At 61.5% G+C, this 25,488-nt stretch overlaps 1 protein-coding gene across 2 annotated transcripts; it reads right to left on the bottom strand.

The window, feature by feature from the left end:
- Nucleotides 1-10,363: 10,363 nt before the first annotated feature.
- Nucleotides 10,364-25,068, bottom strand: ADAM11 (ADAM metallopeptidase domain 11). 2 transcript variants are annotated; one of them, XM_056126635.1, is made up of 27 exons: nt 24,931-25,068; nt 24,410-24,585; nt 17,434-17,510; nt 17,276-17,342; nt 16,682-16,767; nt 16,519-16,594; nt 16,145-16,211; nt 16,013-16,077; nt 15,735-15,809; nt 15,593-15,664; nt 15,321-15,487; nt 14,931-15,015; nt 14,756-14,846; nt 14,614-14,665; nt 14,072-14,171; nt 13,915-13,986; nt 13,723-13,815; nt 13,486-13,566; nt 12,921-12,971; nt 12,760-12,823; nt 12,497-12,596; nt 12,203-12,322; nt 11,937-12,105; nt 11,722-11,836; nt 11,555-11,645; nt 11,211-11,228; nt 10,364-10,741 (listed from the first exon to the last, which is right to left on the bottom strand). In XM_056126635.1, exons 1-27 carry the CDS (start codon nt 24,995-24,997, stop codon nt 10,726-10,728), a joined length of 2,313 nt encoding a protein of 770 aa, XP_055982610.1. In that variant the 5' UTR covers nt 24,998-25,068; the 3' UTR covers nt 10,364-10,725. The 2 variants fall into 2 exon arrangements, with proteins under 2 accessions (XP_055982610.1, XP_055982609.1); XM_056126634.1 differs by lacking the exon at nt 10,364-10,741 and having other exon boundaries at nt 10,748-11,228.
- Between the last annotated feature and the right edge of the window lie 420 nt (nt 25,069-25,488).

The following is a 25,488-nucleotide window of genomic DNA, read 5'->3' as shown; positions in this document are numbered from 1 at the left end:
TTAAGAGTTTAAGAGTTTATTTTCATCTCAGTAGACATGTTTAGGGTCTGCCTCTTAGTTGTTCCAAATTTGAGCCAGGTAGCACAGGCCGTGAAGAGCTAGAGGCGTAGCTGACGGCACTTTAGGACTGCATTGGAGTTCCGAGGCTCCATCTATAGCCTTTGCTCTTGTTCCAGGGAAATATGCAGAAGCTGCTGTTGGGCTTCCCCATGGGTGGAGGGGAGAAGAGATTCATCCTTGGTGTGAAGGCTGTAATGGGCTACAGCGATTTCCCCCAAATGACCGTTGTGTCATTTATATAAGATGCCACCATAATTGCAGATTCGTTTGTTTGTTTATTTTGAGGCCACTTCCAGTGATGCTTAGGGCTTACTCCCGGCTCTGCGCTCATGGATCACTTCTGGTGGTGCTCGGGGAACCATGTGGGATACCAGGGATCCAATCCCGGTTGGCCTCATGAAAAGCAAGCATCTTAGGTGCAATTTTATCTCTCCAGCCCTCTAGGTTATTTTTGAGGGGAGCAGGGCCTGGGAGCCCCACTGACAATCCTCAGCCAACTGTGCCATTAGTTGAGCACAAGTGTTGCTCAGACCCTGCAGAGCTCGGATACTCAGGCCAGCCTAGCAGTTCTGGAGGTTTCCAACGCTCAAGGACCCTGTGGTGCTAGAAATTAAGCCTGGGTTGGTCTCGAGCCAGGCATTGCCCAAACAGCTGTACCATGTCCCAGCCCCTTTGAGTGTCCTTCTGTCCTTCCCTCCCTTCCTTCTTTGCTTCTTTCCCTCCCCTCTTCTGTCCCTCCCTGCACTCAAGGCTTATGCCTGGCTCTGTGCTCAGCTCCTACTGGGGTTTAGGGGACCATATGGGGCACCAGGAATTGAACCCAGTTAGCCACATACAAGGCAGGCTCCTTAGTTACTGCACTATCTCTCTTTCCTGAGAACCATTTAGCTTTGGAAAAGGAAATCACTTCAAGTGAGAGCTAGAGTCAAAGGGGAAGGAATTATTTTTGATCTGGTTCAAGGCATGTTAGGCCACTATCTGGAGTGGAGTCCAGTGCAGAATTCAGAGACTCACCACAGTGGGTGAAACCATAAATTACTTGGGGCATGGCTGGGAAGGGGACTGTTAGGAAAAGTGTGACATTCCTAAGTTTTCAGATAACCTGATATGGATCCAGGCAGTCTGTGAGTGATTGAGCCGGTGTGAAAGGCACCATCCCACCTTGTATGTAAATCACACACCATCCCACCTTGTATGTAAATGAGAGTCGGTTGTCTTTACTTAGAGTTCCTACACTCCTCATGTAGCAGCATCATAGAGGAATTTAGGAAGAGGAAGAAGCACAGGAGTATGAAACACCAGGGAAGGGAGGGGGCCGCGGTGACAGGCCTCTGTTTCCCCTGCCCCCTCAGCCCTGAGCACACGGCATGACATTAACTGGCTCTGCCTCTGTACACTAGAGCTGGAGGCTCTGACGGAAAACTAAAGTTCTTCATTGTCCCTTCAGGAAACCCCGACCAGGTGCCCTTTTGCCCTCGACTGAACCTCCAAACTGCCCTGTCCGCTCTCTACTCTCCGTGTCCTCTTAGAAGCCAGGCCAGCTGACAGCCTTCAACTCTGGGCAAGACAGCTGAACAACTGTTGATAACCAGCATCAGTGCATAGCCAGTGACCTGAAGGGGCCCTGCCCACGGGGGAGAGCGGCACAGACGAGATAGGGGTTGTCTCCGTTTTATTTTTGGTCTGTGTATTCTTGTGGAAACAAAATTTTATCTTTGCCCAGGGAACATTGAAAGGCACTGACAGAGCTCCGCTGGCCTGGCCCATTTTTGGAAAGCAAGTTGCAGCTGTGGCTTCTGCCCAGCAGGCGAAGGCTGGTTCAGTCTGTGCCCGGCTGCAGACCAGCCCACCCACGGAGTGTGGCTTCCAGGGGGCTGAGGCTGTGAGCCAGGGAGTAAGTCCCGCCTGGAGTTTGACCCCTGTTGCTGCAGGCCCACTCTCCCCCGGCACTGAATATGAGGGTGGTCTTAGTGCCTAGACTGGTTACGAAGGAAATCTCAGGGGAAGGAGGAGCAGAGATGATCCAGCAAGGAAGACACCTGCTTTGCACACAGCTGGGTTCAACCCTGTCACCACATCTGGTCCCCCAAACCTTTCCAGGAGTGACCTCTGAGCACAGAGCCAGGAGCAAGACGTGAGTGCAGCTGGGTGTGGCCAAAGAAATGGACGGAAGGGAGAGAGCGCTTACCAGGCTGGAGCACAGACTTGGCATGTGGGAGGCCAGAGGTTCCATTCCTAACACCTCACGGTCCCTAAATCACTGAGAGTAGCCCCTAAGCATGCCAAAAACCAACCAGAAGTGGGGAAGGGGGGCCGGGGAAATGACTCAAAGGACTGGATTATTCTTTTGCCAGGTTTGATGTCTAGCAACAGCTGGTCCTCTGGGCACTGCTGGGTATGTGGCCCCAGATGTAGCTTTTAGTGGCCATTGCCCTGGGAACAGTAAGTGCAGATGGTCAGTGAATTGTTTTCATCCCTTTCTGATGGGAAGTCGGGCTTCAGAGTGGGCGGACAGTCGTGACTGCTGCTCCATTCCAGCGGCTGTTGGCTGAGGAGGGCAGCTGTGTGTGCCGGCGCTGCCAGTCCCTTGCTCTAGCTCACCACCAGGAGATCACGTGGGCCACACAAGCCACCACTTCATAATAGCTGCATGGGCCTAGAAAGTGGCTCTGAGAAGGCCGCTGGGCATTCAGCATCGGCACAAGCCAATGCACAGCTGTGTGGGTGTCCTCGGGCGCTGAGAAGAATGTCCTGCTAGTGCTAGTGTGTGGTGAAGCACCTGGTTCTGCAGAGGCGTTCGGGCTAGCTAGCCCGAGTGGGCCTGGGATTCCCAGAAAAAAGCAGGATGCTTGGTTATGCAAAAAAAAAAATCAGCATTTTCTTTTATTCCCGTCCATAGTGATTATATTGCATGGGGCATATTTACATATATTTTTTAGGTTATGTTTATCCTATATTCAAATATAACTGTGTCCTATATTTTTGTTTGCTAAAGCTGACAGCTCTACCCCGATTCAGCTCAGACACGAGCGGTGAGGTTTGGTTACAGAGAGGATGGAAAAGACTTTAGTCAACTCTTAGGAAAGTGGTGAGTATAAACTAGACTCAACCTGCGCTCCTCCACAGTGTAGTGGGGCCGGGAGATAGTACAGCAGTTAGGGTGAAAGTTTCCCCAGCCTGAGTTTGAGTCCCAGCCCTGTAGCACCTAAACAGCAATGCATTCTCAGATCCTGAGAATCACCAGTAGAATCCCCAGACCTCTTGAGCACCACTTGGATGACCCCTCCCCTGCTCCCTGAAAAACCTATCAGTGCTTCTGATTTCATATCCAGAAGAACTGAAAGCGGGAGCTGGAGTAATAGTACAGCAGGTAGGGCATTTGCCTTGCACGCGGCCACCCAGGTTCAATCCCATATGGTCCCTTGAGCACTGCCAGGAGTAATTCTTGAGTACAGAGCCAGAAGTAACCCCTGAGCATCACTGGGTGTGACCCAAAAAGGAAAAAAAAATAAAAGTAAGTTTATAGCGCAGTAGAGAGATACTACAGCAGGTGGGGCATCTGCCTTGTACATAGCTGATGGGGTGCAATTCCCAGCACCATATATGGTCCCCCTGAGCACAGAGCTAGGAGTAAGCCTTGAGCACTGCTGGGTGAGTGGGGGGTGGGGGAAGTAAAAAAAAAACTTCCAAAAGTATTAAATGTTTGAAAAATAAATACCCCTTCTCCCCTATTTTCTCTCCCCCAGTGGCCCATTTTTGTGAATTCTAAATCCACAGATTTCTCCTAAGAGTACATCAGCCTAGAACCTTCTCCAGTGTGCTTTGTCACTTCCTGTCTCAGAGTGCTGCGCAGACCTAGATGTGTAGACCCGCTGTGATGTGTAACCACAGCACTAGCTTGCTAGCTCAGTGGCAGCTGTGGGTGCCTTGGTTTCACCCTTCGCTGCTCACAACACTGTTGCCTTGTTATAACCCAGGTCTCTGTGAGCGTTCCCTCAGAGTGAATTTGCAGCACACAAGAGGAGAGACCAAGTGGCTGGAGCAATAGCACAGCAGGTAGGGCATTTGCCTTGCATGCAGCCGACCTAGGTTCGATTCCCAGCATCCCATATCGTCCCCCGAGCACTGCCAAGAGTAATATGAGTGCATGAACCAGGTGTAACTCCTGTGCATCGCTGGGTGTGACCCAAAAGGAGAAAAAAAGAGGAGAGACCAAGGTGCAGAGGCCCCATGTGCAGGCCCTGCATACGGGGAGCCTTGTGGGTTCCCAGCACCTCGGGATGTAGCCTCCCAAAACAGGAAAGGCCACATGGATGGTCATGGGCAGGTCACAGGGTCCCTCCAGCTGATGCCTTCTTATGTCTTCATGTGACGCATCCTCTGAACAAGGACCATTTTGGGTTTTTTTGTTTGTTTGTTTGTTTTGTTTTTTGGGTCACAACCACACCCGGCAATGCTCAGGGGTTCTCCTGGCTCTGCACTCAGGAATTATTCCTGGCAGTGCTTGGGGAACCATATGGAATGCTGGGAATCAAACCCGGGCCAGCCGCATGCAAGGCAAATGCACTACCTGCTGGACTATCACTCCAGCCCCACAAGGACCATTTTGTTTTGGCACCTTCCTTAAAATAATTGGGGCACAATTGGGCTATTCCCTGTTTGGGGTTTGGGGCACAATTGGGCTATTCTCCACTTGGCACTTGGGGGCCCAGGTGATGCCAGAGGTGGAACCTGGGGTTCCCACAGGCAAAGCATGTACTCTGGCCCTTTGAACCATCTCCCTGTCTCACCAAAAGTTATTTTATGTTTCACCCAATTAACGCTTTCCATTTCAGTATCTACACACAGACCTGGGCCACTCCTGCTAAGAGGAAGATGAGTGAGTATGCTTTGCTGCTGCCGTGTGATCAGTACAACCTACCTGGAAGTTAGATTTCCTCCTCAGGGAAGAACTTGGCCCAGCATGCTCTGGGTCGGGCCTGAAGCCCGGCGCCTGGCTCTGTCTGGGAGAAGCTTTTGGAGGGGCGTGGATGCAAGGGGGAAGGTCTGGGATACCCATGGGGACAGCTAGACCATTCCAAAGAGTCGTTAGCCTGAGGAAGGGGAGGCTGGACCTGGGCAGGAAGGCGCCTGTCCCAGTGTGTTTCCTGAGAGAACTGTTGTTGGGTGGAGGTCACATCTGCAGTGCTCTCAGGATAGTCATAGCTCTGTGCTCAGGGATCCCTCCTGGGAGTGCTTGCGGGACTGTAAAAGGTAAAAGGTAAAGGTAAAGGCCCTCCCGTTGATCGTCGATTTGCTCGAGCGGGCCCAGTAACGTCTCCATTGGAGACTTTGTTGTTACTGTGTCTGGCATATCGAATACTCTCGGTAGCTTGCCGGGCTCTCCGAGAGGGGCGGAGGAATCGAACTCGGGTCGGCCATGTTGGCCGCTTGTAAGGCGAACGCCCTACCACTGTGCTATCGCTCCAGCCTCGTGCCCGTATTAATAGAATACCAGTCATATGCCTAATACCTGTCCTGTTCAGCCCCAAAATTGTTTTCTTAGGTGGTTTCTCATTATTGTCGGAATTTACAGAGACAAAGCTGGGTGCGTTGTTTTTAAACATTTGGGCTACACCCCGTGGTGCTCAGGGCTTACTCCTGGCTCTTTGCTCAGGAATCACTCCTGGTGGGGTTCAGGGGACTCTAAGAGATGCTGGGGATTGAACTAGAATCATCCACATATAAGACAAGTGTCCTGCCTACTGCACTTTATCTCTGGCTCCCATACACAGATGTTTCTTACATCCCTCTTGTCTTCTGATTCTGCAGTTGTCAGAATAAGTCAGATTTTAGTCCCTTTTCAATGACACTGATCCTTCCTTCCTTCCTTCCTTCCTTCCTTCCTTCCTTCCTTCCTTCCTTCCTTCCTTCCATTTTTGGACCACACCCAGTGGTACTCAGGAGCTACTCCCAGCTCTGTGCTCAGGTGATCATGTGGAGACCCATCAGTCACATGACAAGGACCTTACCCCCCCACCCCCGTACTATCTCTCCAACCCAACTCTTTTGATTCTTTTACCTTAAGAGACAGCCCCAGCTGGGCAATAAAATAAACACTTTTTTTTCTTTTTGGATCACACCCAGTGATGCACAGGGGTTACTCCTGGCTCATGCACTCAGGAATTATTCCTGGCGGTGCTCAAGGGACCATATGGGATGCTGGGAATCGAACCTGGGTCAGCCACACGCAAGGCAAATGCCCTACCCACTGTGCTATCGCTCCAGCCCAACCATGAACTTTTTGACACTTATGGAGCCCTAGGAAAAGGGCAGAGCCCTGGAAAGGAGCTTGTGTTAGACCAGCAGACTCCTCAGAGCTCTGCTGTCTGGGTCATAGGACAGGAACCTGATGGGGCAGCAAGCAGAGTCCTCAAGGGTGCGTGGGAACATCCCTAAGCATGAGGCAGAGATGGTGAACAGGCCTCCCTGGTGACCCACCAATTCCCTCTCTGAGTAGGGCCTACGCCTCCCTCCCCTGAATGTTCCCAGGCTCTGTGGAGGGAGGGCGGGCCTGGAGCTGGGAAGGAGGATTCCTCTGATGCCTCCAGAAGAGCTGACGGTTGGGGGCAATGGGGGCCTGGGACACTCATCCCCATTTTGGAGGAGGGGCTTTTTGTGGGCCACACCCAGCAGTGCTCAGGGGTTACTCCTGGCTCTGCACTCAGGAATTACTCCTGGCCGTGCTCCAGGGCCCCTAGGGGATGCTGAGGTTAAAACCTAGGAGGGCCATGTGCAAGGCAAATGCCCTACCCACTGTGCTGTCACTCCGACCCCCTCATCCCCATTCTTGCCACAGCAATGTCATTCTTCCTGCTGTGCACATGCCATGGGGTACGTCTCAAAGGGAATGATTTTGTGTCCATGCCCCAAAGATCACTGAGACTCAGGCTGAAGCCCAGTTTCTTAGGACAGTCGCGAGTTGGGACCCCGTGATGTAGGGAGTCTCACTGGGTTGCCAGGAGGCAAGGCAAGTGGCTTATCCATCCCTGTCCTGTCTTTTCACCCCTTACTCACTTTATTTATTTATTTATTTATTTATTTATTTATTTTGCTTTTTGGGTCATACCCGGTGGTGCACAGGAGTTACTCCTGGCTCTGCACTCAGGAATTACTCCTGGTGGTGCTCAGGGGGTCGGTTATGGGATGCTGGGAATCGAACCCGGGTCAGTCGCATGCAAGGCAAACCCTACCCGCTGTGCTATTGCTCCAGCCCCATATTTTTTAGTCTCTATGTGGCAGTGCTGGGGGACTGTAAGGTGCAGGGGTGGAACCCAGGACTCTTGCATGCGAAGCCTGTGATCTGCCCTTTGCTCCATCTCCGCACCCCCCCCCCCCCCGGCAAACTGGCTGAAATCTAGGACTCTTCATGAGGGTTTGGGGAGTTAACACTGCAGACTCCCACCTAAAGCTTGTCCAAGAGGACAGCGGGGTCCAGAAACTGAGCCTGATGCATCCCTTCACCCTGGGGCAGGCCAGCCTTGGTTTCAGCCTGAGGTTAGTGGGATCACATGAACAGCCTTAAAGGACAGCTGGTGGTCCGTGGTGGTGGCAGCTGTCTGGGAAGTGGCATCTGGTCCCCTTCCATGCAGCGCTCTGCCAGAGACTTGGGGGTGCTGTGGCCCCGACACTTCAGCAGCTATCCCCAGGGATGGTTGGAGAGCCACCTCTTGAAGGACACATGGCACCGGCCAGTTGTCCTTTCTCACCTGTTTGGTGGGGCATCAGGCCTGCATGCACCCAGTCGTCAGCACCGTCTTCCTGCCCGACTGGGTTTGGGTTGGTTTGTTGGGGCCCCACACGTGCACAGCACATGCCCTGCTAGGGAGCCACAACCCAGGCCCCCTGCGGTTCCAGATGAGTCTTATGATCCTTCCTCCCGCTAGGTGGCTGTGCAGTGCCCCTCGGCTCCTGCCTGCCCACAGGCTCTGACCCCGGATCCACCTGAGAATCTCCAGCCCTGAACACAGGCTGAGGGGAGGGACCTAAACCACCAATGCTGATCGGAGCAAAGATTTTCTACTTCTGAAAAAGCGCCTGGGGAGTCCTTGTGTTCGGTGGCTCCTGGGATCCCCACTTCCAGGCAACACACCCTTTGAAGCCCTCGGCTGCCACTCGTGCTGGAGCCGTGAGCACCTTCCCTGGGAGCGGGAGAATGCCTCCATCCCATCCTCATTCCCAGGGGACCCGGAGGGCAGAGGGCCACTGCCTCCCAGCACCCTTGTCCCACTACTCCACAGCACCTGGCACTTCGGGGTGCACCCCCAGCTAATGAGGAGCAGCGGGGTGACGGGCCAGACCCCAAAGCCCAGGACTGACTCCGCGTGCCCTCTGTCCTGGGTCTGTCCCATCAGCAAACCCGGTGGGCCCATCAAGGCTGAAAGTCCAGATTGGGCAGCTGTGCGCATGGGGGCCTGGGGAAAAGTGCCTTCGGGTGCAGGGGTCCAGACTTTGGGCCACATTGTCACTTGAATAGTGGCCAAACGCCTGGGAGCCTCTTGGGAGGAAGCTGGCCCGGTGCCGCCACGGACAGCATGGCCCCATGTCCAGGAGCAGGGCAGGGGTAGGGGTGCAGAGTCATCCAACAAGGGATCCAGGCCCGCGCCCCACTCTGCAGGCGAACCAGGGTGTCCTGCCAGCAGGGGTCGAAGAGGGGTGCTGCCTGCTTGCCCCTCCCCCCCTCCCTGGCCTTCTTGCTCTCCCACAAAGAGTCACACTTGGAGCCCAAAGCCTTCAGAAGAGGAAGGAATCCTCATGGGACAGGCACAGACAGGAAAGGAGCCAATTCTCTGGCCCAGCTCACGCCCTTGGGGCCGGAGGGAAGTTTGGGCGTTTTCCAGGCATCTTGTCTCTGGCTTTAGCAGAAAGAGGATGTAGGACCCCAGGCTATTGGGGCAGTGAATGCTCTGGGTCTGGGGGGGGAGGGGGGCGGGGTTGCAGTTTACTCTCTGGGGAGATAAAAGGAAGGAAGCCAGGCCTAGGCCCAACAATTTCCGTCCTCTGGAGAGAAACCCACACCCACACCCTCGCTCCATCAGCCTGGGCACTGCTACCCTCGGCCAGTACCCCCCATGTCCCCAGAGCAGGAGACCCTGAGGCCACTCACAGACAACAGAGGCCACTGGTGTGAGCTCCGCGGAAGCCCAAGGACATGATCTTTAATCGAAGCGTCTGTCTCTGCTCCCGGCCCAGCCCAGGACATATTTACAGGATGCTGTGGGGGCTGCTTCCCTCCTTCCTCCAGGCCCTGCCAGGGGAGGGGGCGGGGCACAGGAGGGGTGCACTCTGGTCCCCCTGCCACGGGGACACAGCAGGGTGAGTGCAAGGGGCCCTCACCTGTCCCCAAGCCCCCCCCACCCCGGGGCTGGCAGAGCAGAGCTGGCGAGGGGTAGCCCACCCACCCCTTGCTTGGGCAGTGCCATGATGTGCTGAGGTGTCCTGGGAGTGGGCGCCTGCCCCAGTGTCTGTCCGTGGGGCTCAGACCCTTGTCCCGGTGGGCGGTGAGGTCATCCAGGCACCCTTCCCCCCAGTGACAGGCACTGATGCAGCTGGAAGGTCCTGGGGCGTCCGGAACCCCCTGCCGAACCTGGGGGCCTCTCCCGAGGGAGAGGGGCATCCATCCATCCGGGGGTCCCACCAGCAGGAGCTCCTGCCTCCGGTGAGAGCCGTGGGGGCACTGAGGCAGGGACGGTGCCCGGCTCCGGACGAGCCCCATGGGGAACCTGCTGCAGTTTCACTACCTGGTCCTGGAGTGAGGTGGGAGTGGAGGGGCTGCAGGCTGGGGGGCTTTTCTAGCAGCTGAGGACTGTCCCTGGGACCCACTTCTCCCTACCTCTCCAGGCACTGACCAGTCCCACCCCCCAACCCCACCCCCATCTTCTCCCTGGGAAAAATGGCCCAGCCGGGAGCTCTGGGCCGCACCAGAGGTGCCCAAACCCTGAGTCGGCCCCAGAGTCACCTTTCTCGAGAGGGGGGAGGTGACATTAAATTCCAGGGACTTTCTCCTGACCCCCCCATCGCACGCCTCCTGGCAGGACAGCAGCGAGTCGCTGTGCCGGTGACGACCCTCTGCCACATGAGATTGCCTGCCCTCCCTGCTCTCGGCCGGGCGCGGCACAGGCAGCTTTGGTTCGAGCCGGTGCTGGAGCTCGAGTGAGCCAGCGGAGGGGCGGGCCCGGCCTCACCGCGCTCGCTCCCTGAGCCAGACCACACATGCCTGCCCTGCCCGGCCCTCGGGGGTACACTCATCCCTGAAGGCCCCTCCGCCTGGTTCTGAAGAGGGGCCCGTCCTGGGCCGCCTCCGGGTCCCCCTGCAGCTGCCCCTTCCCATCGGGCCGCAGGATCCATGGAGATGGAAGCTACATTCACACAGGGAGCGCAGGTGGGTGCGGCCCGAGCCGCATGAGGTAGGGTGGGGGACCCGGAGGAGTGACCTCCAGGTCCAGTCCACCCTGGCGGTCTGACAGGGAGGGCCCCGGCCCCCCCCGCACCGCCCCCGCGGGGCAGGGCTGAAGGGCTGGGCCCGGAAGACATAAGCACGGAGCCTCCCTCCGTGGCTGGGCACGGCGGCCTCGCAGCTCAGGGTGGAGACGGTGGGCGCCAGCCGTGGAGGGAGGGGGGTGGCCCTTAGGCCCCTCCAGACCTGGAACGGAGACGGGGTGTCAGGGGCGCGGGGCAGGAGGCAGGCCCAGAGGGGGCGCCCCCGAGCCAGGCCCTGGTGGGTCCGTGCTGGGCCGGGGACAGCAAGTCACAGGCTGGCCAGGGAGGGGTCTGGTGGGAGGTCAGACAGCGGCGACATGGAACACACGACAGATGGGACGCAGAGGGGGGCGCCCTGCCCCGGGGCCGGACTGTGGGGGACACAGTGCCCAGCTCCATCTGGCCGGGGTGGGGGGGTCTGACCCCGGGGAGGGCGGGAGGGACGAAGGTGGGGGCAGGCCAAGGGAGACGTCTTCCGGGAGCGGCTTCTCCCACCCCCGGAGTGACAGCAGCGGGGGTCGGCCCCCAGCTCCCCATCCACAGAATGCGGTGACGGATGAGATGGGACACAGGGACAGCGGGAGGGATGACGTGGCCGGCGTCACACTGCCCCCTGCTGGGTCGGGTCGTACCTTCCTCGGCGGATGTTTCTTCAGGAGCCATGGTGAAAAGGAAAGAAGAGAGGAAAGGAGCCTTCAGGGGTGTCCTGGGGAGACCCAGCGCCCCGAGACAGACTGGGGTCCCCAGAGAAAGAAACTGAGAGGACCCGCCGCCTAGAATCCTGGCAGCCCCAGAGCACGGGGTGGGGGGCACAGGGCAGGGGGTGAGGGCTGTGAAATCCCCAGGCTGTTAAGGGTGACCAGGACACAGATCCAGCTCACCTCTCGGGGAGGCGCCCTGAACGCCAGCGACCGGGGGGCCCTGACAACCCTGGAGGACCCCGGGATGCAGGGGACAAGAGGATGGGGTGTCTTACTTAAATCCCCAGCCCGTGCCACCCAGCACGATGGCCGCGACCAGGACGGCGCCGGCGATGGAGCCGATGATGATGTTGGTGCCACTGGGACCTGGGGGAGGGCAGGGCTCGGTTGGCGAGGCTGGAGACCGTGAGGGCACAGGCGCCGCCCCGCTCGGCAGCCTCACCCTTGTAGCGCTCTGTCTCCCCCGTGGGTGACGGCGTGGGCAGAGGGTTGTGGATGCTGCAGTCTTTGCCCGTCCAGTCAGGCTGACAGATGCACTTCCCTTCGTTGCTGCAGACCTGGGAGGGGGAGTGGGCAGGGGAGAGAGCAGTCGCAGGGAGTTCTCTGGACACAGTCCCTCCCAGCGCACGCGGCTCTCCTCGCCTGCCTCTGACGCACCCCGTGGTGGGAGCAGACACGCCGCTCCCCGCTGCCAGGGCAGGTGCTGAAGTTGAAGGCGGAGGCAGGAAGGCAGCGGTGGGCCAGGCACAGCATGTTGGGGCCACAGGCTGTGCCGTCCTCCACGTAGCTCAGGTCGGAGCCGTCAGCCAGCTGCACATGGCCACCCCTGGGGAGAGGGTGCTGGCGCGCTCAGCCCTCATGCCCCCCGGCAGCCCCCCCCCCCCCCCCACACACACACTTCCAAGCCCAGCCCAGGCTGGCACCTGCAATCCAGCTCCTTGCCCTGATGATAGAAGGTGACACTGCTGATGTCTCCCCCCAGGTCTCCCAGCCGAGGGGCTCCAGAGATGTTGACGCAGAGGAGGAAGCCGCAGAGCACGTCCCTGTTGGGGCAGCAGGGGGCCAGCGTAGCCCATGGCTGACCTCAGCCCCAGACGGCATCTCCCTCCCCAGCCAGCACATCCTCCCTCGGGCCTCACTGGTGGGCCTCTGCGGCCCATCACACCAAGTCCTCACTTCCGAGCCGGGCAGCACCCCCCAGAGCCCAGGTGACTCACTGTTTATTGCACTGGACCCAGCCTGACCCCTTGCGCCCACAGTTCCCCCGTTCTGTCCCCTCCACGTTCAGCTTCTCATAGCAGAAGCGGTCGGCGGCCCCTGCAGGGAATGACGGGGACAAAGAGCAGAGGGTGTCACCCAAAACCACTTCCTTGGGGCCCCGGGCCTCCACCTCCTATGGTCTGGCTGACCCCGGGGCCCCAGAGTCACACATCTGTGAACCTCTCCAGCTAGAATCTGTTCCTCTAGACCAGAGACTCACCATGGCCCCAGAGCGCTTGGCACTGCCGTTCCCGGGTTTTGCAGCGGCCCCCGTAGCAGCGGCCCTAAGGGGTCAGCAGGAAACAGGGCACAGAGACAGTGAGCGGGCCCAGTGTGATGAGACTGCGAAGCCAGGCCCTCGGGCACCCCAGCTCCCTTTACCTGTTCATGATCACAGTAGTACCCATCCAGTTTGTGCAGGTTCGGGGGACACTATGGAGAGAAGGGCTGGGCTGAGCAGAGCAGCAGTGCTGAGAGGAGCAACGGGAGTCTCCAAGGCCACCCCACCCCGGGAAGGTTGTGACAGGGTTCAATCAGGACAAGGATCACAATTCTGGTTCTGAGAACAAATCACAGACCAGCAAACCCTAGAGCCTGCCAGGAGTCCATGGGCTTCCTGCTTCCGCTTCACAGCTGTGCAAAAACACCTGGCACATAACCCCTAGACTTCAGAGCCCTTTAGTATATTTGGGGTGGGGGTGGGTGCTTGGCAGACCACGTGGTGCAGGGGCTCCAACTTGAGCCCGCTACAAGGACGGCCTGGAGCTGATATTTACCTATTGGCTCTGATCCCGAGCGCATGCCAGGCGCCGCGGGACTATGTATACAGTGATGGGAAGGGCAGAGCCAGGAGCAGGAAGAATCCCTTTACATGAGGACTGGACAAGAGCGGGCAGAGGGTAGGTGGCCTTGTCCCTGGCACCGCAGAGCGGCGGGACAAGCGGACCTGGCTCGAGTCCCCGGTGCAGGTCTCTGCGATGTCGCACTCGTTCACCGCTTCTCGGCAGGACACACCCCGCGGCTCGTACTGAGAAAGGGACGCGGACCCCCCACGTCAGGTCCGAGTGGCTGACGAGCGGGCCCCGCCCCTCTCGCCCTCGGCCCCGCCCCTTGATCCCTATTGGTTCTCCTCCACGCCAGTCTCCGCCCCTCCTCAGCTCCGCCCCGCCCCCTTGCGCCGCACCTTGCAGCGGCGACAGCAGAGCCCGTCGCTGCACATGGCGTCGTGCGTCAGGGTGCATTTCTTGCAGCAGTTCCCGCCGGCGCGGTTGCATTCCTGAGGAAGGCGAGGAGCAGGGGAGGGAGGCAGAGGGGCGGCGACCCTCCCCCCCGACCCCCCTCCCCACGCCGGCCGCCCCCGGCCTCGGGTGCTCACCTGCACCGAGCCGCAGTCGCACTCCTCGCCCGCCTCCACGAAGCCGTTCCCGCACTCCGGAGGGTCCAGGAGCTGGGCCGGACGGGGAAAGGGGGTCGCGAGTCGGGCCGGAGTCCGCCCAGGCCTCCCGCCCCACCTCCCCCGCGGGCGCGGGTACCTTGAGGGGCTTGTTGAAGAGGCAGCTCCCGCCGCCCTCCTGCAGAAACTGGTTGTATTCGTCGATGCTGCAGCGGGAGAACTTGCGGGGCAGATAGAACCTGGCAGGGGTGCGGAGATGCAGCTGGAGCCCGGCACAGGTGGGAGCGGCGCGCCCTCCCCGGCCAGCTCCTTGGCTCGCCCCCTCTACAGGTCAGGAGGAGGGTGCCCAGGCGCCTCGGTCCCTCCGAGCATCCGCCTGCCCGGATGTCGCTGCAGTCTCCGCCCACCCACCCCACACTCCTGGCCGCGAGGCTGGAGCGTCCGGATGAAGCGGGCTCTGGCGGCGCCCGGTGGTCACTGGGCGCCACGCAGGCAGGATAGCGGGTGTCCGGCAGAGCACCGAGCCTCGCATTCTGGCTGCTTGGAGCCTCTCAGGGAACCAGAGCTGCTGTGTGTGTGTGTGTCCCAAGACCTTCTGGCTGCTTGGAACCTCTCAGGGACCCAGAGCTGCCGTGTGTGTGTCCGTCCCAAGACCCTCCCTGATTTTCCCTAGGAACTCACCCGGTGTCCTCCATGATGCAACCCAGCCAGCTGTCTGGACACTTGCAGTCACCTGGAGGTGAGGCAGGTGGATTGAGGCCCAGTGAAGGGCCCCTCCCACAGGCTGGGGGTGGGGGTGCGGAGCAGCCCCTGCTCATCGTACCTGCTGAGCTCCGGTGATTATTCCACATCATGCCCAGGTTCTGCCCCAGCGTCTGGGCCAGCGTCACTGCCATGGCCCCTATGTTGTCGTACTTGGGGTGAGGAAGATGGATCAGAGATGCCTCCCTCTCTCCAGAGGGGTCCCTGCCCCTCCCAACCCACCCACTGCAGCTCACCTCGTTCACCCCGCCACCCCTGGACAGCGAGCAGATGCCCCCCACGTAGGCGGCCCCGCTGCTGGTGCTCTGGAACGTTCTGCCCCTGGAAGGAGGAGGCGGTCAGTGGCCGCGGCTCCCCCCAGACGACACCCTATGCTGCGAGGGGAGCTGGGGGATAGGGGTCGGCATTCAGCCATGTAAGCCCCTACCCTGCCCCTCTTCACTGGGCCACAAACCACACACGGGTTCCCACTGAGCCGTGTCTAATCTAAAGCCCTGCTGGGGACAGTGGGAAAGTCAGAGGGGACAGAGGAAGCCCTAGGGGTCCGGTGGTAAAGGGGAGGTGGCTGGGCAGCCCTCCAGGACCCTGAGCCCCTAGCAGAGGCTCAGGGTACAGGGGAGACTCACGAGAAGAGGTGGGTGGCATCACTGGGCTCCGGCAGACCCTCCCTCCGGTAGACCATGAGGCGGGCCAGGGTCTCCAGCAGGTCATCCTGCACCTGGATCTTGTCCCCGTCTGCCCACGTCTCCATGGCGACCAGCACGATGCGGGTGTTGAGCTGCTCCTTGTACATCTGCGCCCAGAGCGGGGAAGAGGGAAGGGGCTGGAGGTGAGGGGCCCTCTGGGACACGACCGATGGCTGTGCGTGCAGGGAGGGGATGCAGGGGGGTCAGCTCACCATATCTGCCAGGTTTACCACGGACTTGGCGAAGTTGCTGGTGAGAGCCACGGACTGTCGCATCTGCTCGAACTGGGGGAGCGGAAAGAGGGCTGCAGGGAGGCTCCTTCCCGGCCCCCTCCCCTCAGCGCCTGCCACTCACCAGCTGGTGGTCGTTGATGATGATCAGTTCCACGTACTTGGTCTCGCTGTGCACCGTGTGGTGGCCCCGGCGGACCTGGGGGGTGGGAATCAGTCCCCTCCACGCCCGGCGTTGGCCAGGCCTGGGGAGACTGAGGGTCTGGCTTCTCCGATGTGTCAGTAGAGGCAGCATGCGGCCTGGGTAGGGGGCACCCTCCCAGAGCCGGGACCCTGGCCCCAGTGTGCGGCGGGTGGGGGCTTGGGGGGGTCTGCAGCCCGTGCTCTGTGCGGGCCCCCTACCTGCCTTTTCCTTCTCAGCCTGGGCAGGTCTGCAGGAGGCCGGGCAGGGGCAGCAAACAGGCAGCCTGGGGAGGGGCCACAGGTGAGGGGGGGGCCTGGCTGGCCCCGCCCTGCCCCCCATCCCTCCCTTACCTGGTTCCTGGCACCCAAAGGGAGCTGGAAGGAGAGGGATCCGGTAGATGAGGTGTGGGAGGGGTCCCTGTGATTGGGGGGTGTTAGTCTTGGGGGTTAGCTGAGCACTCCAGCCCCACCTGCCCCCACCCCCCCACCCCGGTGACCCAGAATTGGCCTGAGCTCCCAGGTGGGATCCGATCTCTCAGATGCTCAGATTCCGGGGTCAAGACCCAGGGGCGCCCTGAGTGACCGGGGCAAAGGACACTGGAGCCAGCTGAGAGGTGGTTTGGAGGACAGAGGGGACACTGGAGCTGGGGTCACGGAGGAGGGCAGGAAGGTTGAGGTTACCGAGGCAGGGAGCTGGCACCACCGGGCACTGCTCAGGGACCCACCTGGGGGGCTTTCCAAGGCTCAGCCAGCTCGCGGGGCTCCACGATGTAGGTGAAGTTCCCATCGGAGAAGACCCCACTGTAGGGCAGACAGGCGTGGCTCGGGGGTCTGCCCTTCCCCACACCCCAACCCCCCTCAAGCCTCCCCAGCCCCTCCCCTACTCACTGTAGCCCTTGGCAGGTGGAGAGCGCGGCAAAGGAGTGGGGGTTCCCCCGGAGCCTCCCCTGGTAGTAGCAGTGGTCCCCAGCCCCCTGCAAGAGCAGCAGGAGGGCGGGCTTGGTGCCACCGTCCCAGGCGCCCTTGGCAGTGCCAGCCTGGTACACTGTGCTGGTGGCCTCAGGGAGGTCGCTGGACCTCTCTGGTCTCCTTGCCTCACTTACACCAGAAGCCTGCAGGACTGTGTCAGTGGCTCTTAACCATGTTAGTGGACCACTAACCCTAAACAGTGCAGGGGTTCCGCTCTAAGCTCTGGATCATCCCACGGTACCTGCCACACCGGAATCCGCGCCTCCACTGCTGGCCTCTCAGCACAGAGGGGACCAGCACCCCACCCAGCCTCCTGCAGCTATTTGTAGATGCCCCCTCTGCTGGGCCCTGAGACCCCACTGGGAGTTCCCACAGGGCACGTCCCTGCCCCTCCCAGGGCAGCGAGGTCCAGTCCAGGTGGAGCTGGGGTCCAGCCCTCCCGCCCACCCTGCTCTCCAGCCTCCTCCCCAGTCTGGGGGGCCCCATGCCCAGGCCCCCCACAGAGGCACTCACGGTGCTGTGCTGGGAGGGCCCCTCCCGGCTGAAGTGACGCTCCACGTACTGGGAGGAGAGGAGGTGGCTGAAAAGGGACAGGGGGGGTCACTGGGGGTCAGGGGGCCACCCCACACTTGACCCCCCGCCTCCTCCCAGCCCCTGCCCCTGCCACTCACTGGTTGAGCTCCAGGTCCAGTGTGAAGTTGGAGCTGAAAGCTGGGATGACGAAGCTCACCCGGGCCAGGTGGACAGGCTGGGGGTGGGCAAAGGGGGTCACGCTTGAGGTGGTCTGAAGGGGCAGAGAGGATGGGCCGGCCCAGCAGCTAAAGGGATCCCAAGGGACAGTCTGGGCCAGGCCAGGTTGGCGGTTCTTGAGTCCCCCCAAATCTAGTCTGGGGCCTGCAGGGATGGGCCTGCCTGATGACCCCCCAAAGGAGCCCCCCCAAGGGATCTGGAGTGGGGGCCCCAGCAGAGCCTCCCTCCCTGCCCCTGCCCCGGGCGTGATGGAGGAGGGAGCGCGGCCGGAAGTGGGGATGATTTTCAGGAAGAGGACTTGGCTCCTGCACCCCGTCTGTTGCCCTCTGCCTCACCCAGAGCAGCTCATCTTTAATATTTCAATCCGATGGTTAATTTTTAAACACGGAAGTTTTCCTGATAAATTTTTCAGAGGGTACTTTGCAGTGGGCCTGGAGGCACCGGTTGTCATGACAACGCACCAGCCCTGGGCATGGGCTGTGGGGGACTCAGGCCCAAGTAGGCGTGTCTGGGGGGGAAAGCGACCCCCAGAGAAGAGGGGTGGAGCAGGGGCTAAGGACGGGTTCTGAAATACACAACGCTGGGGGCACTCCTAGAGCTGGTGGTTTTTGAAAAGATCTACAGTACGTTGGGGCCCTGGGCAACACACACACACACACACACGTACACGCACACGCTCACATACACACACATACCACACACACGTGTACACATCGCATAACACATGTGCATACACATAGGTGCACGCACACACATACCACACACATGCACACATCACACATATGTGAACCACACACCAAACACACGGGTGCTCACACCACATACACACATTGTTTAAAAAAAAAAGCCCTCACTCTGGAGTCATTCACATCCCCCCTTGGGGCACGTTAGTCTTTTCTTTTTCTTCATGGAGTTCCTCTGTGCTCATATTTCCTAAATAAAACTATTTTTACTTCAAAAAGCAAAAAAAAGAAAAGGCGTGAAGCGTGGGCATCCTGAGAGGCCGTGGGGCTGCGTCTCCTCTCCCCCTGGTCTGGAACCCCAAGCCCAGGTGAGGACCCTCACCCCTGCACTGGGGGCAGCATCCAGGCCTCTCCCCGGGGCACTAGGCCCAGAACAGAGGGGGCCCTCAGGCCCTAGAAATCAGACTTGCTGGCCCACTGGGCTTTCTCACCCCAAAGGGAAGGCAAGGGGGAGATGCCCCGGAGACAGGCGAGCTGGGCCTAGGACTGGGCAGGGGAGCAGCCTAATCTCAAGGACCGGACGCCCCCACTCTGCTGGCCTGGACCAACCCAGCTCCACACACTGGTCCAGGCCCCTGCAACATCACTCATACTCAAAATAGAAAGTGGGGCGTGAGGGGGCGCCTCCCCGCCCCGCTGGCGAGGACCATCTCTGCCCCCACCTGCCCCCTCGCCGGGCCTCTGTGGCCCCTGTCCCGTCCCCCACCTGACTGGGACACCCTGCCCTCCACCCCATCAGTCCGTCCCAGCTCCACGTTCCCAGGCTGTGCAGCCTCGGGATGATGCTGCAAACTTTCTGAGCCCCTCCTCGGTCCAGGAAGGGGGAAGTTGGGGGATGCGGGGCTGTGCGGTGTGTGGGCGGAAGGGGGCGTCCTAGGGTGCAGAATCTCCTTGCTGCTCCCCAGGGAAGTCAGCCTGCCGACCCATCTGGCCTCCTGGTGGTGCCGGCCTTGCTGAGCCCCCATGTGGGGGATCTTGGCACTGACGGGGAGCAAACACCCTGTCCTCACCCCCACTTCCTGCGGAGGCCCTGGCGCTGGCAAACGGCTGTGTGGCCCCCTCCCTGCAGGACAGATGACCACGATCCCAGCAAGGGGGCCGCCCAAGTACTGGAAGGAGGGCTGGCTTACGCTCCCGGGGGCACAGGGCTGCACCCCAACCGCACCAGAAGGAAGAGGCCAGGGTCGAGCAGCAGGACAGTGGGGAGGGCACTTGCTTTGCATGTGGCCAACCTGGGCTGACCCCCGGCAGCCCATAGAGTCCACCCAAGCCCGCCAGGAATGAGTCCTGAGTGCAGTCAGGATAACCCCTGAGCACTGCTGAGTGCGGACCCTCCCTGCCCCCTCCCCCCCCGCTAAAAAAGGAAAAGACCAGCCTACCTCCCTCCCAAGTCCTGTGCACCCCAGGGTCCTAGCTGTACCAGAGTCCTGAGACCCCCCAACGCCCAGGGAAGTGGAGACACAGGGTCACTCCTGCGGGGGCTCAGGGAGTCGATATGAGGTCAGCCAGGGACAAGGTAGGCGCTTTTACCCCACTCACTCTCCCTCTCTGGCCCCCACCCCATGTTCCAGTAAAGAGTTCCTGGCCAGCCTCCAGCCCTGGCCTTCCCCTGGCTGGCCCCCGCCCGCCCTGGGCACCCGGCCCCTGCCGTCCTTGGCCCACAGCTGCACAATCTGCCCTGCGCTTCCTCGGGTGCCTGCACTCATGTGCTTGGCCCGACCCACCCCTCCAAACCACGCCATCTGGTACTCGTGTCTCAAAATTCGGGGGACACTTAGAGATGGGTGCCGGGACCATGCTGTGGGGTGCAGCTGAACCTGAGAACAGCTGGAGTCCCTGGGGCAGAGGCTGTGCCTTCCCTGTGACACTTTCTAGGTTTTTTGGGGGGCTGGGCCAGGCCCCTCCTAGTCCCAGAACTACAGACACCACCCGCAGGGCTCTACTGAGGCTATACCAGCAGCCCGAGAAGGGGAGACTGAAGTTGCAGGGTTCCCCCCCCACACACACACCTCCAGGCACTGCCCCGCAGTTACCCACCAGTTCCTCCTGGGCAAAGCTTGGCCCCGCCCACCTGGACCCCACACCTTCTGGTGCCCCCCCCCCACCGCGGCCCCCACACCGCCCCTCCCTGCGGCCCCCACGCACTCAGAGCAGGTGCCAGGGAGCCAACAGAGGCCTCAGGGGCTGTTTCGTCTCCTGGAAACGGAAACGCAGCGGGATGGGCCTCCGTGAGGATTGTGTGCTTTGCTGGTGATGGGGGCTTGGGGGCCACACAGCAGAGTGTGGGGGTGTCCTTCAGGGATGCTCAAGGGACTCTGCGGTGCCTGGGCTCCCCCATGCAAAGCCTGCGCTCAGCCCCCCAAGCCAGAGCTCCCCCCAGACCCCTTTTTGGTGGTGGGAGGGGGAGTCACGCCTGGCGGTGCTCAGGGGGTCTCTGCTCTGGGGTCTCTCCTGGCAGGGCTCTTAGGACCACAGGCAGGGGTGGGGGCTGGACAGTGAGCACCCTCCCCCCTGTCCCATCCCTCCGGCCCCTGGAACCCCACTAGTGCCTCATAACCAGAGCGTCCGCGAAGGCACGAAGTGTAAAGACCTGCTGGGTCTGTGAGCGGGATAAACTGGGCCAGTAGGGAGGAACAGAGAGGCGGGGGCCTGCAGGGGACCTGTTGGGGCGGCGACCGTAACTCCTGGGCCCTCAGGATAGTGGGGTCGCCTGCAGCAGCAAGAATTTCAACTCTTGGGGGGCTGGATCAATAGCACAGCAGGTGGGGCGTTTGCCTTGCATGCGGCCAAACCAGGTTCTTTTCCCAGCATCCCATATGGTCCCTGGAGCACCGCCAGGAGTTAATTCCTGAGTGCACAGCCAAGAGTAACACCTGTGCACTGCCAGGTGTGACCCAAAAAGAAAAAAAAAATTTCAAATCTTGGGGCTGGAGATATAGCCCAGAGGGTAGGAGCTCGCCTTGCTCACGACCAACCCAGGTTCGATCCCCGGCACCCCATAAGATCCCTTGAGCACTGCCAGGAGTGATTCCTGAGCACAGAGGCAAGAGCAAGACCTGAGCACAGCCAGGTGTGACCCCAAACAAACAAAACAAAAAGTGTCGCCCTTGAGGACAGCCAGAGCCACTTCCAAGACAGGATGTGATCTCGTATTTGAGTGCAGTTTCTCCGGGGCAGGCCACGGTCCTGGGGGACACACAGGACAGTCAGGAGGAGAGCCAAAGTGGCCCCCTAACCTGGCTGGAGAGAGTGCAGGACTCGGCCCGCCCTGGAGCCTGGCAGGGACCCCTGGTGCCCTGACCCTGCCAGCCCCCAGCTGTACCTGCCGCCCCCTAACACCCAGAACCCCGAATAGCCTCTAGGGAGTCACAGCAGGCAGCGTGGGGGGCTCCAGCTGGGACTCCTGTGGGCAACGCAGGGCGCCAGTCCACCCTGGGGTGCGGGCAGGCGCCCCAAGCTCGGCCTTGGGAGACTCGAGGCACCACAGCCACTTCCGCAGAGCCTCAGCCCTGAGCCCAGCCCTGAGCCCTGGCACAGCCCCCAGCAGGGCTGGTTCGGCGCAGCCCACATCCGAGTTCTGACTCCCAGCTGCCCGCTCCCCCGTGCCCACACAGCCCTGACCCCCCCAGGCTCTCTGGCCCGCCTGCAGCAGCTCAGGGACAGGGCCCCCTCCCCGAGGCCTGGGGCCCCCCCGATGCTGTCCCCACTCACCCTGTTTAAGCTTTCTCTCCTCCCCTTTCGGGGATCCTCAGGAGTGGGGTTCCCTCGGGAAAGCGTGGCCGAAGAGCAGCTTTCCTGTGCCTTGGGAGGCCCCCCAGGACACGGGCAGCTGCTCCATAGGCCTGTGCAGTGAGCAACGCCCCTTGCCCCAACACTGGCCTGTCTCCCCTCAGCTACAAGCTCCCGGGGAACCTAGAAGCCCCCCACCTCTCTGCACACGTCCATACGAGACAAGCCAGGTATGAGGGTGATGCAAAGGGTCCTTGGAGTCCCCCACCTCCCAGCACCCCTGCGCAGGAAGAAACAGGGGGCCCGAGGGATAGGACAGGGGGTACAGTGCCTGCCTTGCAGGTGGCCTATCCCAGTTCCAGCCCTGGAACCCCAGATGGTCACCACTGAGCATCATCCCTGAGCACAGAGCTAGGAGTACCAAGCACTTCTAGGCGTGACCCCCCAAATCAAAACAAAATTTCTCCGGACATCATAGAGCAAGCAGACACCCGAGTGCTGTGTGACCTGCGGTGGACCCCCCGCCTCTATGCCCCTATCTGTGGATTGGGGGCACCAAGGCCCCCACCCGGGAGGCGGGAGCTGCAGGAGGGACCTTGGGAAGGCAGATCAGGGTCGGGCCCAGGAAGCGCCTGTCTCCGGTCACTCCTCCAGCTCCTTGGGTCAGCAGGGGCAGGGGGGTGAGCAGGAGGCCGATGCACTGGGACAAGGCCAGCGGCCCCCTTTCTCCTTCTTGCGGGGGAGCGAAGCCGGACAGATACCTCCTTTTGTCTTCCTTGACCTTGCCCTGCTTGGGGTGCCTGAGTCTGTCCCTGACGGCAGAGGGGGCCGGGAGACAGTTCTGATCTTGGGGAGAGTTGCTGTTGAGGTGATGGACGTGGGGCCAGTACTCCCTTCCTGAGCCCTGCCCACCCTCAAGCACAAGCGGCACCTGGGAGAGTAGTGCTGTGAGGGAAGCTGAGGCAGGTTTAGGCAGGGCTGTGTGAGGACCCCCAGGGGCTGCCAAACAGGTCCTGGGAAGACTCCATCCCGAGATGCTCCACCAGAGATAACCGGTGCCCCCTCCCCACACGGACATAGCACTTCCGCATCCCAGAACCTCATCTCTCTCCAAGAAGAACTGGGCCGGAAGAGTCTCCGGGTCTTCATGCTTCCCCAGCCCCTCATGTCAGACCCTTCTATTTGGGGAGCTCTGCCCCCAATATGGACAACCCCCCTAAAATACCAGCTAGGAGGCCCAGGAGGCAGGATGTCCTGGCCATCACAGTCTGGGGGTGCCCAGGTGCGAGGGGGTTCCAGGGAAGCAAGATGGACACCCCCTCCCTGGGTACTGAGCAGGCAGCACCCCCACCTCAGACCTCTGGGGAGCCTGGGCAGTCCCGGAGGCAGCCTCCCGCCCCCTCCCCTCAGCCCATTACCCACCCCTCCCACTGGCCAGTCCTGAGAGCCGGCCTATCTATTATGCATGCCGCCTTCCTGCTCCACTCCATTTCCCCGAGTCCCCCCTGCACCCCCCAGCCCCCTCCCCCCTTGAGGGCTTTTAACCAAGTGCATTAGGCAGGGCCAGGTGCCAGCCGGGCAGATGTCTGTAATGTCAGCCTCCGTCCCTCCGTCCTCCCTCCCACTGCTCCCAGTTGCCAAAACTTCCCTGCCTGGGCTGCACCCCAGTCTCCTGCACCTCCATTTCTGCCAGGCCTTCCCCACCAGCCCTCCCGCCCCCGCGGGCCTGGCTAACTTGCAGCTTGCAGCTCCTGGAGAACTGACGCGTGCTCAATGAATATTCCAGCTGGGCGATTATTATTCACATGATATTAATTAATTATTAATTGCAATTAATCTCCTTCATTCCTAACCTTCCTCTGGGAGGCAGAAGGGGCCTGGCGGCTGAAAAGGATGGGAGGGGGGTGGGGGGGGGAGCTGGTATTTGTGGGTGAGCTTAGGGCCTCCACCCTCAGCGAGGATAGAAAGGAAAATAACAGGCCTGCCAGCGCAGAAAGGGAAACTGAGGCAAGGAGCAAGCACTGAACGGTTCTAAGCAAGTGCACTGGGGGACAAGGCCAGTCTCACCCCGGCGCTCCTTTGCGGCTTCTCCCTGTCCCCCACTGTCCCGGCACAGCCTCTGCATAGATCAGTTCCTTGGGGGCAGGAGCGGTCATGCCCAACGGCGGAACAGGGCTACCCTGAGCCCCGGACACCTGCCGTCCACCCTGGGCGGGATCCTCAGGGCGACGGACGGGGGTTGGAGGGGGTGGATGCCGGGCGGAGCTGGTGGGCGCAGAGACTAGAGGCTCGGGCACCGCTGACTGCCCATTTCACAGAAGGGGAAACCTCAGGGCAGCAGCTGGGCACGCGCCCCCACCCCCCACCTGTCCCCTCTGGGCTCCAGGGCCGGCTCCTACTTGGGGCCTCACTGAGTCCCACTCACCGGGCCCCCCGGCGGCTCCTGGCGGACCCTGGTGTCCAGCTGCTGCCGTCGGACCTCTCCCCCGGAGCTTTTCCCCACCAGCCTGCTAGGCTCGGTGACCTCGGGGGCGTCCGGGCTCCGCAGTTGGGGGGACACCTTAAAGCGCAGCGCTCCGACAGTAGCCTGGGCGCAGAAACCTGGGGAAGACAAGGCCGTGGTAGCTGCAGGCAGCTGCCCCCGGGGGACGAGGGGCTCGCGAGGGACACGCGCCCCGACCCCCGCGCTCCCGCGCTCCCGCGGCGCGGACGCAGGAGCCGCTGCCTTGCAGGGCAGCGCCCGCTGGGGAGGGGGCGGGCGCCCTGCCGCTGCCCGGCTGTCACGACTGTCCCCCCCACCCCACCCCCAGCCCCGCAGACCGCTGCGGAGTCGCAGGCGGCGGCGGGGGGCTGTCCGGGGCGGGCGGCCCGGAGGGGGACAGGTGGTGCCGCACCGGCACCGGCACTGCGGGCAGCGGCGGGCGCCGCAGAGCGGGGGTCACTCACCGAGCGCCGGGAGCAGCGGCAGCAGCAGCAGCAGCGCCGCGGTCGCGCAGCGCCGCAGCCGCCTCATGGCTCGAGCATAATCCCCGGGCCCGGGGCTGCGGCGGCGAGCGGCGCGGGCGGGCGGGCGGCGGGCGGGCGGGCGGGGCGGGGCGAGCGGCGGGAGGCGGGGGCGGGGCGGCGGGCGGGGCGGCGCGCACGTGAGCCGGTCGGGCCTCCGCGCCGCCCCCCGCCCAGCCGCCCCCGTCGCCCCCCGCCGGGCCCCGGCCCCGCCCCGCCGCCCCCCGCCCGGCCCGGCCCTGCCGCCCCCCCACCCCCCCTCGCCCGGCCCCGCCCCGCCCCGCCGGCCCCCGCCACGCCCGACCCTCCAGGCCCCGCCCCGGAGGTAGGCCCCGCCCCCGGCCCTGTTTTGCCCCGCCCCCGCCAGGGGAGGACAAAAGAGGCACCGCCTCGGGGCAGGTGGCGGCCGGGTCCCGGGGCCGAGACCCCTTTCTGGCTTTGGCCGTGGGCCACCATCTGTGGGGGGGGGGGCCTTGTGCGACCTGCGGGGGGTGCTGCCCT

Source organism: Sorex fumeus, unplaced genomic scaffold (genome assembly GCF_029834395.1).
Source record: "Sorex fumeus unplaced genomic scaffold, SorFum_2.1 ptg000063l, whole genome shotgun sequence".
NCBI classification, from domain to species: domain Eukaryota; kingdom Metazoa; phylum Chordata; class Mammalia; order Eulipotyphla; family Soricidae; genus Sorex; species Sorex fumeus.
Note: the sequence above shows the minus strand (reverse complement) of the source record. Positions and strands in the feature narration are given on the sequence as shown.

What these genes read in the sequence shown, in the direction of transcription:
- ADAM11 (XM_056126634.1), bottom strand. Translation starts at nt 24,997, where the DNA reads ATGAGGCGGCTGCGGCGCTGCGCGACCGCGGCGCTGCTGCTGCTGCTG. An exon ending in TAATCACCGGAGCTCAGCAG is followed by an intron (nt 14,666 to 14,755) that starts GTACGATGAGCA and finishes CCTCACCTCCAG; the next exon opens with GTGACTGCAAGTGTCCAGAC. An exon ending in GGAGACAGAGCGCTACAAGG is followed by an intron (nt 11,646 to 11,721) that starts GTGAGGCTGCCG and finishes GCCCTCCCCCAG; the next exon opens with GTCCCAGTGGCACCAACATC.